Source organism: Mirounga angustirostris, unplaced genomic scaffold, assembly GCF_029215605.1.
Source record: "Mirounga angustirostris isolate CCGP_5_RB_7025 unplaced genomic scaffold, mMirAng1.0.hap1 SCAF_6, whole genome shotgun sequence".
NCBI classification, from domain to species: Eukaryota; Metazoa; Chordata; class Mammalia; order Carnivora; family Phocidae; genus Mirounga; species Mirounga angustirostris.
In genome coordinates this window covers 1,902,984-1,918,630 of record NW_026991714.1, presented here as the reverse complement: position 1 = coordinate 1,918,630, position 15,647 = coordinate 1,902,984, and the positions used below count along the sequence as shown (strand labels likewise).

The 15,647-nt window shown below is 55.3% G+C and overlaps 1 protein-coding gene across 3 annotated transcripts; it reads right to left on the bottom strand.

The window, feature by feature from the left end:
• Nucleotides 1-50: 50 nt before the first annotated feature.
• SLC25A44 (solute carrier family 25 member 44) lies at nucleotides 51-15,571 on the bottom strand. Of its 3 annotated transcripts, none has more exons than XM_045876626.3 (4): nucleotides 15,432-15,571; nucleotides 9,943-10,580; nucleotides 4,465-4,592; nucleotides 51-2,431 (listed from the first exon to the last, which is right to left on the bottom strand). In XM_045876626.3, the coding sequence occupies exons 2-4, from the start codon at nucleotides 10,565-10,567 to the stop codon at nucleotides 2,240-2,242; spliced, it is 945 nt and encodes a 314-aa protein (XP_045732582.1). In that variant the 5' UTR covers nucleotides 10,568-10,580; nucleotides 15,432-15,571; the 3' UTR covers nucleotides 51-2,239. The 3 variants fall into 3 exon arrangements, with proteins under 3 accessions (XP_045732582.1, XP_064449798.1, XP_064449799.1); XM_064593728.1 differs by lacking the exon at nucleotides 15,432-15,571 and adding an exon at nucleotides 10,946-11,066; XM_064593729.1 differs by lacking the exons at nucleotides 51-2,431; nucleotides 4,465-4,592 and adding exons at nucleotides 5,702-6,565; nucleotides 6,746-6,913.
• Nucleotides 15,572-15,647: the final 76 nt, after the last annotated feature.

The window sequence follows — 15,647 nt, the reverse complement described above, 5'->3', positions numbered from 1 at the left end:
CGTCCTCCCCGGGCCGGCAGGCCGAGTAAGAGCGCGCCGGAGCTCAGGGGCTCAGTAAAAACTTTTAATCACACGTCAGAGACTTCGTACAGTGCAACAGTGAGTGTCCGCCGCGCATGTTCCCAGGAGTCCAGCCTACCAAACGCCAGCTGTACCTGCGTGCCCGCCCGCCCGGTGTCCCATGTTCCGTCCAGTTCGGGCCACGGACCAGCTCAGCCCCAAGTCCCGCTGACGTGGCCTTTGGTCCGCCCCGCACCCCGGCGCTGCATAAGCCTAGCCGACCCCGGCGCCTGACGTGCTGGACGGGAGAGCGGGGGCCAGGGCTCCGTGTCGGAGACGCGCGGCGACCGCCCGGACCGCGAGCGCGCCGTGCGAGGGAGGGAGAGGGGGAGAGGGCGGAGGGCAGGGGGGGTGAGGGGGAGAGGGCGGGAGGGGCTGCGGCACCGCGCCGCGCGGGGAGCTCGGGGAGCGCGGTCTGAGGGCTCGAAGCCCCACCTCCTGAGACTGGCGGGGCAGCACACCGCCTCCTGCCACCACACGGCCCGCGTGGGGCGGACCGCAGACGGGCCTGTAGGGAGGAGGTGTGGGACTGAGGCGCGGGGAGAGCGGGGGGGCCCTGGCCTCGATCCTGTTGGTGGCTCTTGGGGCAGGTGGGTGGCGTGGGGGCAGGGGGTTCGGAGTCACCTGTGCGCCCCGGGGGGGCTGACCATTAGTGGACAGACACGGGGACACCTGACAAAGGAGGAGAGGGGACACAAAACCGAAGGTGGGGGAAGGGGGCTAGCCCTCGAAGACTCGAGGCCCAGACGGGCGGCGGTGGGGGCGAAGGTGGAGAAGCGCGGTTGGCTCTGATCCGGCCAGGGCGACGGAAAGGGGGGCAGCCGTGAGAAGCGTCAAGGCCTCGGGCAGCTAGCACCTTTCAAGTGGCACCGTGGCCTTTCCCAGGGGTGGGGCCGATGACAGGCGGGAAGGCTCATCCAGCCACACGTGTGCAGTGCGAGTGCGGGGTCTGACAGGCCTTCTGTCCCGGGGGCGCCGCGCCCGCATCGCAGGCTTGGTGGCGGCCGCCAGACCAGCTGGGCAGTGTCGGGCTGGTAAGTGCAGCGGTCCTGGGGCGGGTGACCTCCTGCCCCGCTCCTCACTGTCTCCCAAGAATCCCTCCGGAGGCCCGTGACTGGGATGAAGAAAAGAGAAACACCAGTGGTTCCACGACTCGGAGACTCCCGCTGGGAGACCTGTGTGTCCGTGAGTCCCAGTGACTGCGGTGTAGACGCGGGCGGCCCCCCCGCCCAGGGCCCGGCTTCACTGGGCTGCTCCGGAGCAGCTGCTCTCTCTCCACCTGGGGGCAGCAGGCCCAGGCGGCCTCATCTACTCAGAACTGGGCCCGCCCCTCTAGTCATCCCGGGCCTGTGCGTCCGGGGGCGGCTGGCTCTGAAGGAACGTGGAAGGGACGAGCAACTGGGATTGAGGGAAAAGCCTCATCTTCCACCCGTCTGAGAAAGGGGTGGGCTCTGACTGCAGGACTGGTGCTTCAGCAGGACTGACAGTACCTAGTTCACAGATGTTAAAAAAATACACACACAAAATAAGAGTATCGACATTTGTCCCCGACCTAATAACTCTCCAAAGAGAGGACGAGTGCTCTGGAGAACCAGAGGTTTTTCTGCTCCTACTCCCTGTGCAGAAGTACCTGGCACCGTGCCCCCCTCCCCCTGGTGGCAGGGAAAAGCAGAGCAGTCTGGTGGGCAGCTCAGTCCCAAAATAAAAACAAGCAAGCCTGAGAGATGAAGCAGGAAAGGGCTGATGGCAGCTGATGGAACCTGGGCTGAAAGCCCGGGAGGAGGACCAGTGATAATAAGCAAGCTCTATGTACAGCTCTTGTCAGGGTCTCAGGGGCACAGATGGCAGGGGAAGCCAGAAGAAGGGTTCGCAGGGGATGGGTGGGGTGGAACTGGTGGGGACGGTGGGTTTCCTTACGATAGGACTGAGGACCCAGACTGAGCGAGGGAGCCCAGTTTGGCAAGAAAATAAAAAGTAATGGGAGCAGGGGTCCAGGTGTGGAGTCTCTTTAGCAAGAGCAGTTCAGTCTCTGCCCTGTCCCAGACAGGCCACCCGGCCTAGGGCAGGGCTTCGGATGTGGTGGGGACACGGGGCGGGGGGGGGGGGGGTGTTACCCTCCCCACGCTGCCCCCACCCCAGAGTAGTGTGGCAAACAGCGGGGGTCGCTCCCCTCCACGGGTTACCAATGTCTTGAGTCCACCAGCTCAGGTCTGAGGCTGAGTTTCTTGAGGCTCTCGTAGCCCACCACGATGACAATGGTGGAGGGTGTGGCTGAGATGATTCTGGCCGAGAGGCCTTTCATGAGGCCCCAAGGCCCCTCTTCTGCCATCAGCTGTCTGAAGGTCAGGATGATGGAGCTCTTGCCTTCAACCTGGAAAAGCAACACAGTGGAGGGCCACGGTCTGCAGTCGAAGTCGCTCGGCGCAGGCTCCCTCTGCCTTGGGGTCCAGGGGCTGGACTGTGCTTGTAAGGGACAGTGCGGCACAGGGCTTCATGTGGGCTCCGGGGCCAGGCTGCCTGGGTTGAATTCTGCTCCCCAGCTTACTAAGAGCGCAACCTCAGGGAACACAGTCACCTCTCTGCACCTCAGTCCATTCCCATGTAAGCAGCAATGGAGCGTACCCACCCCTGCGGTTGTTCTGAGCAGTCAACGCTGACAGACACACGCGCCCCGTAACTGCGAGCTGTTACTACCGCCAGCAGATCGGCCACTCAGCTGCGGTCCTTGTCCTTGTCCTGCTTGCGTGTCTCTGGCCTCAGGGAGACCGGGTGCTCGCGGCCCTGCCGGTCTGTCATTTCCATTCCAACCACCTCAGTCCCTTAGTCCCCACAGTTGGGAGTCCTCCCCTCACCCCGGGACCCCTGCTCCCTGCCACAGTGGACGTTTGGCTAAGGCAAGAATCTTCTCTGTTCCTGCCCCCTTCCCCGGACCCTGCCACCAAAGCACACTTGGCCCCACTCAGACCCTCAGCCAGTGCAGGACACCTGCTCTCCTTGCCATACTTCCCCAGAGTGGATGATGTTCACAAGGTGATATCCGGCTCAGAGCATCACCCCCCTCCCCCCCACCTCCTGTAGCCCCCTCCTCCACTCCGCTCTTCCTCTGCAGTACTCTCCTCTGCCCGCCTCTGCCCCCGGCCCTCCCACGTATCCACAGCAGCGGCAGGGCCGCTCAGCTAGCTTGGTCTCCTCCCGCCTGGGGGTGCCTCAGAAGTAGACACCTGTCCTTTCCCTTGGATCTCCTCAGGGAACACTCAAAACAAGCCTCAGAAGAGAACGAGGAGGGAACCTGTGCACTTTATGATTTGCAAACCCATCAAATGCCAATTTATTCATTCAAAAGTGTGTGGGGGCAGCATTCTTTCCTAGGGACAAATATACCTTTAGATTTACCAGCCACCTCCATCCCAGCATCCCGGTATCAGGGAAGCTGACCTCACCCCCAAGCTGCTGAGTTTCTTTTCCTCCCCTCCTGCCCTCACCAGTGACCCCACTCTCCCGGACAGCTGTCCTCCTACTCTACCCGCCTCAGACATCAAAATCCCCCATTCTCTCCACCTAAAGCTTTAGACGGCAGAGCGCCATTTGACACCCATACTCAGGTTCTATTTCCTTGGACTAGGTGCTGGGGGACGATCTCTGGGCTGAGAGGACAGGGACGGTCATCTCTGGACAGCGCCACCAAGGGCTCTGTCAGCATCTCTGCTGAGTCCACATGGCCCAGTCTGTGAGGCTTACTCAAGAACAGTCTGTAGAGAACTCGGCCCAGTGGAGAAACCAGACTTAGGGAATTCATTGAAATGGATATATTTCTAATAACCATAGACCTGCAAAGTAAGGAAAAGGTGTCTGATCGGCTAACAGGAGGCAAGGCAGGGAGGAGCCAGGGGGGCATGGCGAGGACAGGAGCAGGGCATGTAAGGACAGGAACAGGCGTGCAAGGACAGTAGCAGGGCATGTAAGGACAGGAACAGGCGTGCAAGGACAGGAGCAGGGGCGTGCAAGGACAGGAGCAGGTTATGCAAGGGCAGAATCAGGGATGTGCAAGAACAGTAGCAGGGACATACAAGGACAGGGGCAGGGCATGTAAGGATAGGAGCAGGTCATGCAAGGACAGGAGCAGGGCGTGTAAGGAAAGGAACAGGCATGCAAGGACAGGAACAGGGCATGCAAGGACAGGAGCAGGGTGTGCAACGACAGGAGCAGGGCGTGCAAGTCCGCAGACATCACGAGGGAAACACTAGGTGCTTCAGCGTGCTCAACTGGTTTCTGAAGATGCTAACTGACCACAGGAAGGGGTCAGGACAAGGCCGGCTGGACCAGAAGGCCATGATGCAGAGAGGTCAGGGGAGCGCTGGGGAGCCCGCAGGTCACCCTCCTCACCGGGCTGGAGGCTGGTCTTACCTGCACTCGGGTGCGGATGACGTCCATGGGATTGGTGAGGATGGAAGCGGTGGCTGCAGCCAGGGGCCCCGACACAGCTTGAAAGACAATGTGCGGGCACTCCTTAGGACAGAGGTACGAGAGCTGTTCTGGAATCGAGGGAAAGACAATGCCTCAAGACATGAGGCGCCATGCGGTCTGCCCTCATGCTGCTTCTGTGCCCAACAAGGATGAACCCTCTCCATCCTCAGCCTCCTTAGACCCCAGAACTCCCATCTTCTCTTCTCTTCTTTGCTTCCATCGGAACCAACAAAACTGAGGAATCTCAGGGCCCTTCCGGAAGCCATGCTGGGTACATTGCCCACTTTGAACAGAAGATTCCTCTGGAGAAGGGGTTTCAGAACCTCTCTGCTTGCCAGTTCCTTTCATCTGATGGACAGAAATCCTCCCTGGTGTAAACACCTTATGGCTGTGCTCTACTCCTCTCAATTCACGGCCAGGGACGCGCACGGGCCCATTTTCTCACGCATGCACCAAATGGCCGGCAGCGCTGGCTCTCTGAGGAAGGGGCAGGGTGACCACAGAGGGCAAGGAGCCTCTTCACTGCATCCCCTTCCTAACCTTGTGAATTTTGAGCCATGTGAATATTTTTATTATATTTTTTTCATTCCAGTTTGTTAACATACAGTGTTATATTAGTTTCCAAGGTACAATATAGTGATTCAATAATTCTATATACTACTCAGTGCTCATCATGATAAAAGTACCTTCATCCCCTTCACCTGTTTCCCAGTCCCTCACCCACTTCCCCTCTGGCGACCAGCAGTGTATTCTCTAGAGTTAAGAGTCTGTTTTTTGGTTTGTCTCTTTTTTCTTTGTTTGTCTTGTTTCTTAAATTCCATGTTTGTGTGAGATCCTACGGTATTTGTCTTTCTCTGACTGGCTTACCTCACTTAGCATTATACTATCTACCTACATCCACGTCGTGGCAAATGGTAAGATTTCATTTTTTTTATGGCTAATATTCCATTATGTATATACCCATGTGAATTTTTTTAAAGATTTTTAATTTATTCATGAGCGAGAGAGAGCGAGAGAGAGCGAGCGAGCACAGGCAGGGGGAGAGGCGGAGGCAGAGGGAGAAGCAGACTCCCCGCTGAGCAGGGAGCCCGATGCGGGGCTCGATCCCAGGACCCTGGGATCATGACCTGAGCTGAAGGCAGACGCCTAACTGACTGAGTCACCCAGGCACCCCCCCACCCACGTGAATGTTTTTAAAAATAAAAACAATGACAAAAGAGAAAGTCATATCCAACAGTAAGATGTTTTCTCCAGGCTACATCAAGAAAGAAAAACTCATTTTTCAAAAATGCTGATGGAGACAATGGCAGAGGACCCAGACTCACCCATTCCCTGGTCACTGGGAACTCACTGCAGCTGAACTGTTAGCTTTACCCTCTCTAGCGGTGAAAGACAAGAGCTCGTTTGTTCAACAGAGGCTCACTGAGCGGCCACCACCATGCGCCAGCCACCCCAGGCCCTGAGGATGGAGAGTGAATACACAAGCTCAAATCCCACCCTTAGAAAGTTTTCCATTCTACTGGGGGAACACAGACAACCCAATAAAAAGCAAAAGATATAGCGATGTCAGAAGGCGATGTGTGCCCTCTGTAGATAAAGATAGAGCAGGAAAGGGAGACAGGGAATGCCGAGTGTTGGGAATGCAGGGGTTGCCGTTTTAAACACAGTGGTCACGGAACCCTCTCCAAGAAGGCTGAAGTTTGAGGGTGCAAGCCCTACGGATCTGTGGAAAGAACTTTCCAAGCAGAGGTAACATCCTATGCAAAGGCCCTGAGGCCAGAGCGTGCATTAAGTCTTCGAGGGCAGCAAGGCCCGAGTACCTGGAGCGCAGCGAGCAGGGCAACAAGAGTAGACGAAGTCCGAGAGGTAAGTCATTAGGGCCCTGAAGCCACTGCGAGAGCTTTTCGCTCTGAATGAGGCTGGATGTAAAGTAGACTCATCATCTCAGAGATTTGGTCTCCGTCTTCTCTCTACAGTTCAGTTGCCATAGAACTTTTAAGAACTTTTTTCTCTGCCCTTACTTTTGGTAATTTGTGGCCACCTAAAGATGAGGGGACAGAAGGAAGGTGGGGGCTGGTGGGGCAGACGTGAAGACCTCTAAATCTGGCAGCATGGCAGGACTCCTTATGCCCGGCCAGAACCACCTCTCCCCTGGTTGCTAATCACCTCCCTCCCTCCCCCAGGGTCAGCACAAACCAAGACAAAGTGACCGCCACCTCACCCGTATCCTGTTTCTCCTGAGAAGGAAGCATCTTGCGGCCACTGGAAGTGGCATCTGGCCGGGAGCTGCCAGCCTCCATGGGCCTGTCTGAACTGGCCCCCAGGCCTGCAAGCCACAGCAGGATCCAGGTTCCAACTGGAGTCATAGACACATGCCATTTTCCTGGGACTTCAGGAGAGGATGAAAAAACAAAGCAAGAGAGTGGGGGAAAGAGCCCCATGTCTTTGCTCTCCATTATTCATTCAATAAGCACTAACTGGGCACCTCTTATCTGCAAAGCAGAAGATGATAAACCCAGGCTGACTTGGTTTAAGTCCCTCCTGGCTACATGATTTTGAACAGTAATATAAACGTATATTTATTTAATGCTACTGGACGCCAGGCACTGCAGTGAGCATAGGACATACAACAGAGAAATGAACAGGGAAGGGCCTTCATGGGAGCTGTGAGTCAAGGATAAAATGATCGCAAATTATGACAAATGCTATGAAGGAAACAAGCCAAAAAAGAAAAGAGAAAGAGCCCTTTTTCCAACTGGGTGACGAAGTCTTCTCTGCAAACGTGGCATGGAGGCTGAGGTCTGGGGCACGAGAAGGGGAACAGGGGACGGGGCACTCCAGACTGAGAGAACATTATCTGCAAAGGCAGAGAGATGAGAACAGAGCTTGGTGTGTCTCAGGAACAGAGAGAAGGACAGTGAGGATGGAGCAGAGCAAGGGAGAGAGGCCCACCATGGGGCTGGCACAGCAGACGGGCCAGATCATGGAGACCTGCACTGACTACGGACACATTCGATTTTATTCTAAATGCCCAGAAGGTAGCATTGGTAGATTTTAAGCAAAAAGGAATGACAAGAACCACTCTACTCATTCAACATATATTTACGAAGCACACATGGCCCAGAGCCTATCTGGCAGGTAGTGCGTATTCAGTGTTAGCTTCCTCCCACTTCCAAGAAACTTTCCAATCAACTGTATCTCAATTGTATCTCAATTAAAAAATGCATTTTTTTTTTAAAAGGAACCTTTCCACCCAGTAGAAGAGATAAGGCACACACAAATGACATCAAGGCAGGTGATACGTCGCTTCTGGGTTAAGGGCTCCACGGAGCGGTGTGAGGAGGCAGTAAGGAACACTTGGGCATGTCACGGCTTCCCAGGGCAGGTGCGCCTGGAGGGCCGAGAGGAACAAAGCAGGGGTGGGAGACACGATGCAGTGGAGGATCTGTGCATGATCTGGCCTGGCTGCTGCACACACCACACTAGGGGGCGCTCCTCCGCAAAGGGAGGTGGAAGCCAGACTGAGGAGCTGGGCTTGTACTCGGTGAGCGGTGGGGCCGCTGAGCACCACAGCCAGGGTTTGAAGAGTGACTCCATTAGGTGTGTGTGGTAGGTGGGATGGGAGACCAGCTAGAGGGCTGGCACAGCACCCAGCAGGGTGGTCACTGAGGCGTGGTTTCCAGGGAAGGCAGGAGAAATGGACAGAGAGTAGGGAAAGACATTCTGGGGTCACTAGGACCAGATGTGGGGACGAGGAAGAGGGAGTGACAGTCTCAGTGATGTGGAGAATAATGTGGCCGCTGAGAGAAAGAAGTGAGTCAACCAGCTTGGGATGAAAAATAGTTCGCTGAATAACGTTTCAGATATAAATGCACGCATCCAAGTCGAGAGGCCCAACAGTCAGAGTGTCTGTCCAGAGCTCTGGAAAATTAGTCTGGGGATAGACACAGATTTTCTGACATGGCAGAAAAGGACAAGTCAATTGTAAATGAAATCACATGAGGAGAGAGGGGCGAAGACAGACGCCAGAGAAAATGCTCACAATTCCTAGAGTTTTTCTTTTTTTTTTTTTTCTTAAAGATTTTATTTATTTATATGACAGAGCGAGACAGCGAGAACAGGAACACAAGCAGGGGGAGTGGGAGAGGGAGAAGCAGGCTTCCCGCGGAGCAGGGAGCCTGATGCGGGACTCGATCCCAGGACCCTGGGACCATGACCTGAGCCGAAGGCAGACGCTTAATGACTGAGCCACCAGGTGCCCTCTTTTCTTTTTTTTTTAAGAGTGAGAAAGAGAGAGAGAGAGAGAGAGAGAAAGCACAAGCAGGAAGAGAGGCAGGGGCAGAGGCGGGGAGGGAGAAGCAGCCTCCCCGCCGAGCAAGAAGCCTGATGCGGGATTCAATCTCAGGGCTCTGACTTGAGCCGAAGGCGCCCCTTCTGGAGTTTTTCTTAACATTAAGATTAGCAGGATCCATTCCCAAAAGATCTGATGCAAAGGGCCAGGGGTGGAGTCTGGGTATGTGAATTTTACCAAATATTCAGGAAGAAAGACTGTGTTAAACAGGAGAGAGAAAGAGCTAGCAATAAAGAGGAAGGTACCGTCAGGAAAAAGGGAGAATCACAAACGTGGAGTGCCAGAGGGATAGGATGATTACAGATTAGGAAGTCAATATGAAATTTGGTTAGGAAGGTCCCAGGTAAATTGGACAGAAGGCCCACCGCCAAGGCTCAGGAGCCCGCAGCAGGGCCTGGGGAGGTTTCAAGCAGAGACCATCCTCATGGGAGTCTGCTGGTTGCCCAACGCTGTGGATGCCAAGGGTCACAGGCACGCTCAGGTCCTGTTCTTGGCAAGGCACCCTGCCCTTCCAGAAGAAAATGTGGCAACATGTTTATCGAGGCCCTCAGAAGTGTTATCTTGGGACCCAGTGATCCATATCTGGGAAATACTTAAAAAGAAGGAAAACGTCTTACGAACAAAAATACATTCTGGGAGCGGAGGGGTTCAAGGCTCTAGGACATCTTGAATTTAACAATGCTGAGGAAAGGCATCCAACTTAAACACGCATCTGAAATTTGAAATTTCATCTTCAAATCCCAAATATCCCATGAATTTTGTCCTTCCTCGCCTTCCAATTCTCCACCAAAATTCCACTAACCCTCATTGATTGAAAGGCAGCCAGCACATACTTGATGTTCTACAGTCATCTACTTTACTCGTCTGAGTCCCCCCACAGTAACCTAAGCTCCCTGAAAGCAAGAAGCCGTGTCTCATTCATCTGTGAATGCTCTTGGGGTTAAATGTTTGCTGGATGAACAGCCCTTCTCCCATGAAATCTTCCACTCCAGCGCACACAGGGCCCCAGCATCTTGGCCGCGGGAGCAGGCCCACCCTCTATCCCCGCTCTCCCGGCCCCCCCTTACCTGCATAGAAGTGATAGAAGGGCCACCAGACAGCACTATTTGGGATGTAGGTAAGCAGTGAAGCCACGTAGCCTCGGTAAAAGCCTCGGAGCCCATCAGCCCGCAGGATCTGCCTGATGATGTCCTTGGTTTGGCCAAAGGCTACAATCCCTCGTCCCTCGGGGCTCCCTCGCACTTGGAAGCGGCCCATCCTGTCGCCCTTGCGCTGCATCATCAGGTGCTGGGACACCACGTCAATGGGCACGGTGATGCTCTGGGCCACGAGGGAGGCCGAGCCCCCGGCCACCAGAGACTTGACCGTGTTGCTCTGGCTGTAGTCAGCGACAAACTTCCGGGTGAGCTCGTACGTAGTGACGTAGCACTGGCCAGAGATGAGGGTGAAGGTGTTGACCAGGAACCCCCGGTAGAGGCCAGTCACACCGTCTGCTCGCAGGATCTTGAGGAAGGCATCAAAAGTCCCGTGGTAGAGGCTCTTGCCCCTCTGGACCTGCAGCCGGGTGCGGATGAGGGTAAACGGGTAGACGCTGACACGGATCATCATCGTCATTGCTACACCAAACACGTAAAACTTCTTCTTGTCCAGGTGTTCCCACTCGATGATCTGGATGTTGCGTTTATCCTCCATGGCGCCTGGAGACCTAGGGACGTGAGCGGGCGGGAGGACGTGGGGAAGGAGGCTAGCGCTTTGCACTCTGTCCTGCTGGCTAGGCTCCGAGCCCCGTCCTCAGGCTTCATCTCCTGGGGTACCCACCTCCCCAAAGTTTAGATTCCAGTCCAGCTTGGCCGACTCTTGCCTGAGTCTTCCTTCGGGGATCAGGATGCTGCCCCCCCTGCCGCCTCTTTTACCATCCCTCCCCCAACTCCAGAAGCTGCTCCACACTTCAGCTACTCCAGCAGCCCCACCCCCACCTCGGCTCCCTGCCCAGGCTGATCAAATCACCCACTACAGTCCCTGCCTCTGCCTGGGCCCTGGTGCCCCAGCCCAAGCTCCTCCTCTGCTCACCCAGGCGGAGCTCAGGATGCTGTGTTGCTCTGGCTTTGGTCCCGCTTGAGGGCCTTGCATCCTGCCAGGCGGTCCTCCAAGTGGGACTAAGGGATGTCACTAAGTGACGCTTAGCAGGTTCCTAATGTGGAAGGGAAGTAAGTGCTCCATTTGGGATGCTCCTGGGCCCACTGAGGAGGCATGGCCTTGACCTTCGACCCTCAGCAGGGTGCCTCTTTCGGCACCATTTACAAGCTGCCTCACCTTACTTTGCTTCTGGCTTCCCCGTGCTGGCCTCTCTGAGCTCCCCTGACTCACACTCACTACACTTTTCTTTCCTCTAGTCTGTATTAGAAGAAAATGTGGCACCCCCTCCCCCCCTCCCTCCAGTGAAAGGAGTTACAAAGTTAGGGACAAGCCAAAGGTCAGAGTCCTCTTGGGTTATTAGATAACTCACTCTAGAGAAAAGAAAGAACCAGCAGAGAGCTAAGTGGTTTCCCTGAAGTCTTGAGAACCACAGGGCAGAGGACATGCCTGGCCGTTCTCACCCCTAAGCACAGAAATCATAACCTTTGTCCTGTATAATGAGGGGAGATTCAAGTGACAGGGAAGATACAGACTCTGCCTTCAAGAAACGCACAGTCTGTTCCCGAAGACAACAGCATCCATCTGGGGAATGGATCTAAGATACAGAGAGAAAGAATCCAGGTCAAAGTACTGTAACGTGGCTCTGAGGTCAAGTGTATCCACTGCCTAAGTTCTCCAACAAAACTAGTACTAATGTAATAATTGTATGAAATCAGGAGCTTCCAACTTAAGAACTGTCAAACAGCATGTCATGATATGTTGGACATATTCTTGGTGACAACGTAATGTGTTCCTGGGTAGGACACTGGACAGTTTCAGCCAGAGGGGAAACGGGGAAGCGAAAGTGGCAATGAGAAGTCAGGGGCTCCCCAGGCTTTGGGAGAAATCCCGACAGGCTGGGAAAGGAGGTGGCCACATAAAAGGGACAACTCTAGAAGTTGAAATGTTCCCGAAGCCAGCGCCCTGGCCAGCCTCATGTCAGGTGTCTAAACAGAGTCCATCCTCAACCACCTTCCCCAACCAAAGGTCCCAAGCAGCCTGAGGAGCTTCTCACTTTACCACGGAAGTCAGCAGAGAAGCCCAGTGAGCTTTCCGGCCCCCGCCCGCCAGCTGGACTGTGTCACCGTCACAGAAGGCCAGGCTGCCTGCAGTGCAAGCCGAGCACCTGTGTGCTGAGGGAAAACCTCAGCTTCCAGGTGAGGCAAATGGGAGGAACCCCTGGAGGGCAGAGCCCTTTGAACGGGGCAGGAATGCATGTCGACCACGAAAGCAGCAAACGATGGCTTAGAACAACCAGCTTGGCCCAAACGTGGGATGTGGGCAATGAGCGAGAGGAGCGCTGCCGTGTCACTTGCTGGGGGCAAAAGTGGCCCTTCCTCCCCAGCCTCAGCCGGGGACACCCACCAAGCCCAGCAGTCCTCTCCTCTAAGGCTTCAAGAGAAGGTGTCATTGTCTGCCCTGCCCGGAGTGTTTGTTATCCAGGGTCCCAAAGTCATGTTTCCAACACCACTGAGCCATGAGCAGAGAGAGACTCTAGGATTTTCTGAATACCTATCACCTCATGTAATCCTTACAACTTAACCTGTGCACAGTTAGACACTTCTGCTAAATGAGGACACCGCATCAGATAAGTTAAAAGGAACAGGTCCAAGGTCACGCCGCTGGTCAGTGGTGGAGGCACGATATGAGCCGAGATTTCTTCTCTACTGACCATGCCTTCTACCCCACGGGAGGAGAGGAGTTCCAACACAAGTCACACTGTTCAATCTAAAGCCAAGTCACTCCCACCCGTGGGCGGCAGCATTAATGCCCTCATGGCTGCTGGTCACCCAAGGGTTAAGCATAAGCTCCTGGCCCCCCAGATGACCAGAGATTTCTCTCAGCTTTGTTCCAGAGAAACCAAGAGCTGCCCCTGCTTTCCCAGTGTGCTGGTGGAGTGACTGACCGAGCTGAGTGGCCGGCCAGCACGTTGTTGTCACAGGACAAATACAGTTGGGCCCAAGCAAGAGAGCCTCCTGCCGGGTTTGTGCAAACTGTGTGCTAAGCAGGACAGAAAGGCAGAGCAGCGGATTCCGTCCCAGGACCTTCTGAACTTGTCAAGCTGAGTCACAAAATACCAATATCTCTGGGGCGCCTGGGTGGCTCAGTCCTTAAGCGTCTGCCTTCGGCTCAGGTCATGATCCCAGGGTCCTGGGATCGAGCCCCGCATCGGGCTCCCTGCTCAGCGGGGAGCCTGCTTGTCTCTCTGCCTGCTCTGCCTGCCGCTCCCCCTGCTTGTGCTCTCTCTTCTTTCTCTCTCTGACAAACAAAATAAAATCTTAAAAAAGAAAACAAAACAGTAGAAGACGAGAAGTCTTAAGGCAGGACCCAGTGCCCCGTTTCTCTGCTTTCCTCCATCACTTACGTGTGCCTGTTGATTTTAAATTCCCAGAAGGGGGCACCTGGGTGGCTCAGTCGGTTAAGCGGCTGCCTTCGGCTCAGGTCATGATCCCGGGGTTCTGGGATCGAGTCCCACATCAGGCTCCTTGCTCAGCGGGGAGCCTGCTTCTCCCTCTGCCTCTGCCGCTCCCCCTGCTTGTGCTCTCTCTCTCTCTCAAATAAATAAATAAAATCTTTAAAAAAAAATAAAAATAAAAAAAAAATTCCCAGAAGGAAGGGGGAACTCTCCAAGGCCAAAGCAGATATCTCCTACCATTGCCACGGTGACAGGAGAAGCCACTAAGGGTCACGCCTCAGAGGGAGAAGCCGGTACAGCGGAAGGCGAGAGGGCCTGGCACTCACTCCCCCGCCTCAAAAGTGGGGTCTCAACCTGCTCTGTTACATAACTTCCAGACTTCCTGCTGAAACATCAAAACTAGTGCCTCTTGTTTTACCCGCTGGAAAATCCTCTTGGCGGACACCTGTATGCACATCTCCTCCAGCCGTCCTTTCTCCCAAGTCAATCAGCCCCCATGCTTTACGGCTCTTTCCCAGACCCTTATTTGTGTGCACAGCTCCGATTCTGAATTTCCTCCCATCTTTTAACATCTGCTCAGGCACAGAGGTTGAGGTGCTTCCTCTGGGGACCCAACAGATGACCCAGGATGCCCTGAAGTCATCAAATGAGATGTCAGAGGCAGAGCCTCCCCTACCAAGCCGCGCAGGGGAAAGGGACAGATTGGTGGTCTCTGCACATCTCCCTTCCACTTGCACCCTTCCTGAACCAGAAACATCACACCAGACTATTCACTAGGTTCTGAGATAAGATTCTGGTTCGGGATAAGGCAGTGCCACCTGGAAGGCCAGGTCATGCAGTGGAACGAACACCCGTCCTCAGAAGATCCAAGTTTGAGTTCCACTTCTGTTACTTACTGGTATGATTGGAACCATGTCACTTCATTGAAACTCAGTTTCCTCACCTGGGAAGCGGGGCCAGTCGGCCTGCCATGGCTATATAATCGTGTGGAGCCACTCACGGGAGGCCATACGTGTAAAAGCGTTTTGTAACAGCAAAGCATCCCTATCATGGCACAAAGTTCTACTAGACAATGCTGCTCTAAATCCTGGCTACTCAGAGTGGCACACACGCCGGACATCAGCTGTATTTCTTGTTAGAAATAGAGTTTCAGGTTGCAGGCTCGCCCTGCCGAATAAGAGCCAACATGTTAACAAGCTCTCTGGGTGATTAAATGTGCCAGGTTTGGAAAACACTGCTTTAAATGTTATGGATTGTCAGTATTATCATAACAATGGTACCGCTACTCAAAGAGTCCAGGACCATTATGACTCCATCCTGACTTGTCACCAGAACTGGGCCCAGTGATGGTTACTAGACGCAGGCAGAGCTTTCCGGGCTAGCCAGCCCCACCAAAGTAAACCCCCTTCTGCAGCTCCGGACCCAACCCACAGGCTTGGGTCCCCGATTTCAGCTGGAAACAAGATCTTTGCTTCCCCCTTCTGTTCCTCCGTTCTCCATCGCATCTGCATCGAGACGCAGCATCCTGGGAGCCACCTCCCCCAGCGCGAGCGCGGATACATTTACGCGCTTGCCCTCCTCTAGTCAAGGGAGGTCCCCGCGGTGCCTCCGACCCCTCGTTCGAGGCCACCTCCTCCCTCCGTCACGGTGAGGTCCCCCCCAGCTCTCCTGTGGTCGTCCACAGGCACCCACGTGATCCCTCATCACTGACACCACCTGACACCCGTCCAGGCAGCGCCTGGCCTGGCCCCCCGCACAGCCGCCCTGGGCCGGGGCTCGGACCCGGCCGTGCCACGCCTCTCGCCCCGCTCCTCCGACAGGAACAGACGCCTGGCTGCAGTCGCCCCTGAGCCCCGGAGCTGCGAGGCCGGCTCCCGCGGAGCCGCAGGCACCCGCTGCCGCCGTGACAGGTCCAGGTCCTCGGAGACCGTGGCCGTCAGGCACCCCGCGCCGGCCGTTTCTTACCTCCTCCGATCAGGGAGGTTCCGCCGCGACTGGGGCGAACTCCGAGCCCGGACCTCTAGGCCACAGCGCCCACTCTAGCCTCCATGCCCGGCGACCTCCGGCCCCCGCTCGCATCTTCCTCCATCTCGACCGGGCTCCCGGTACTGCCGGAACCGGAAATTGAAACACTGTCATTCCCGCCCCCCGCGGGGTGGGGCGGGGCTACGCCGTGGGCAA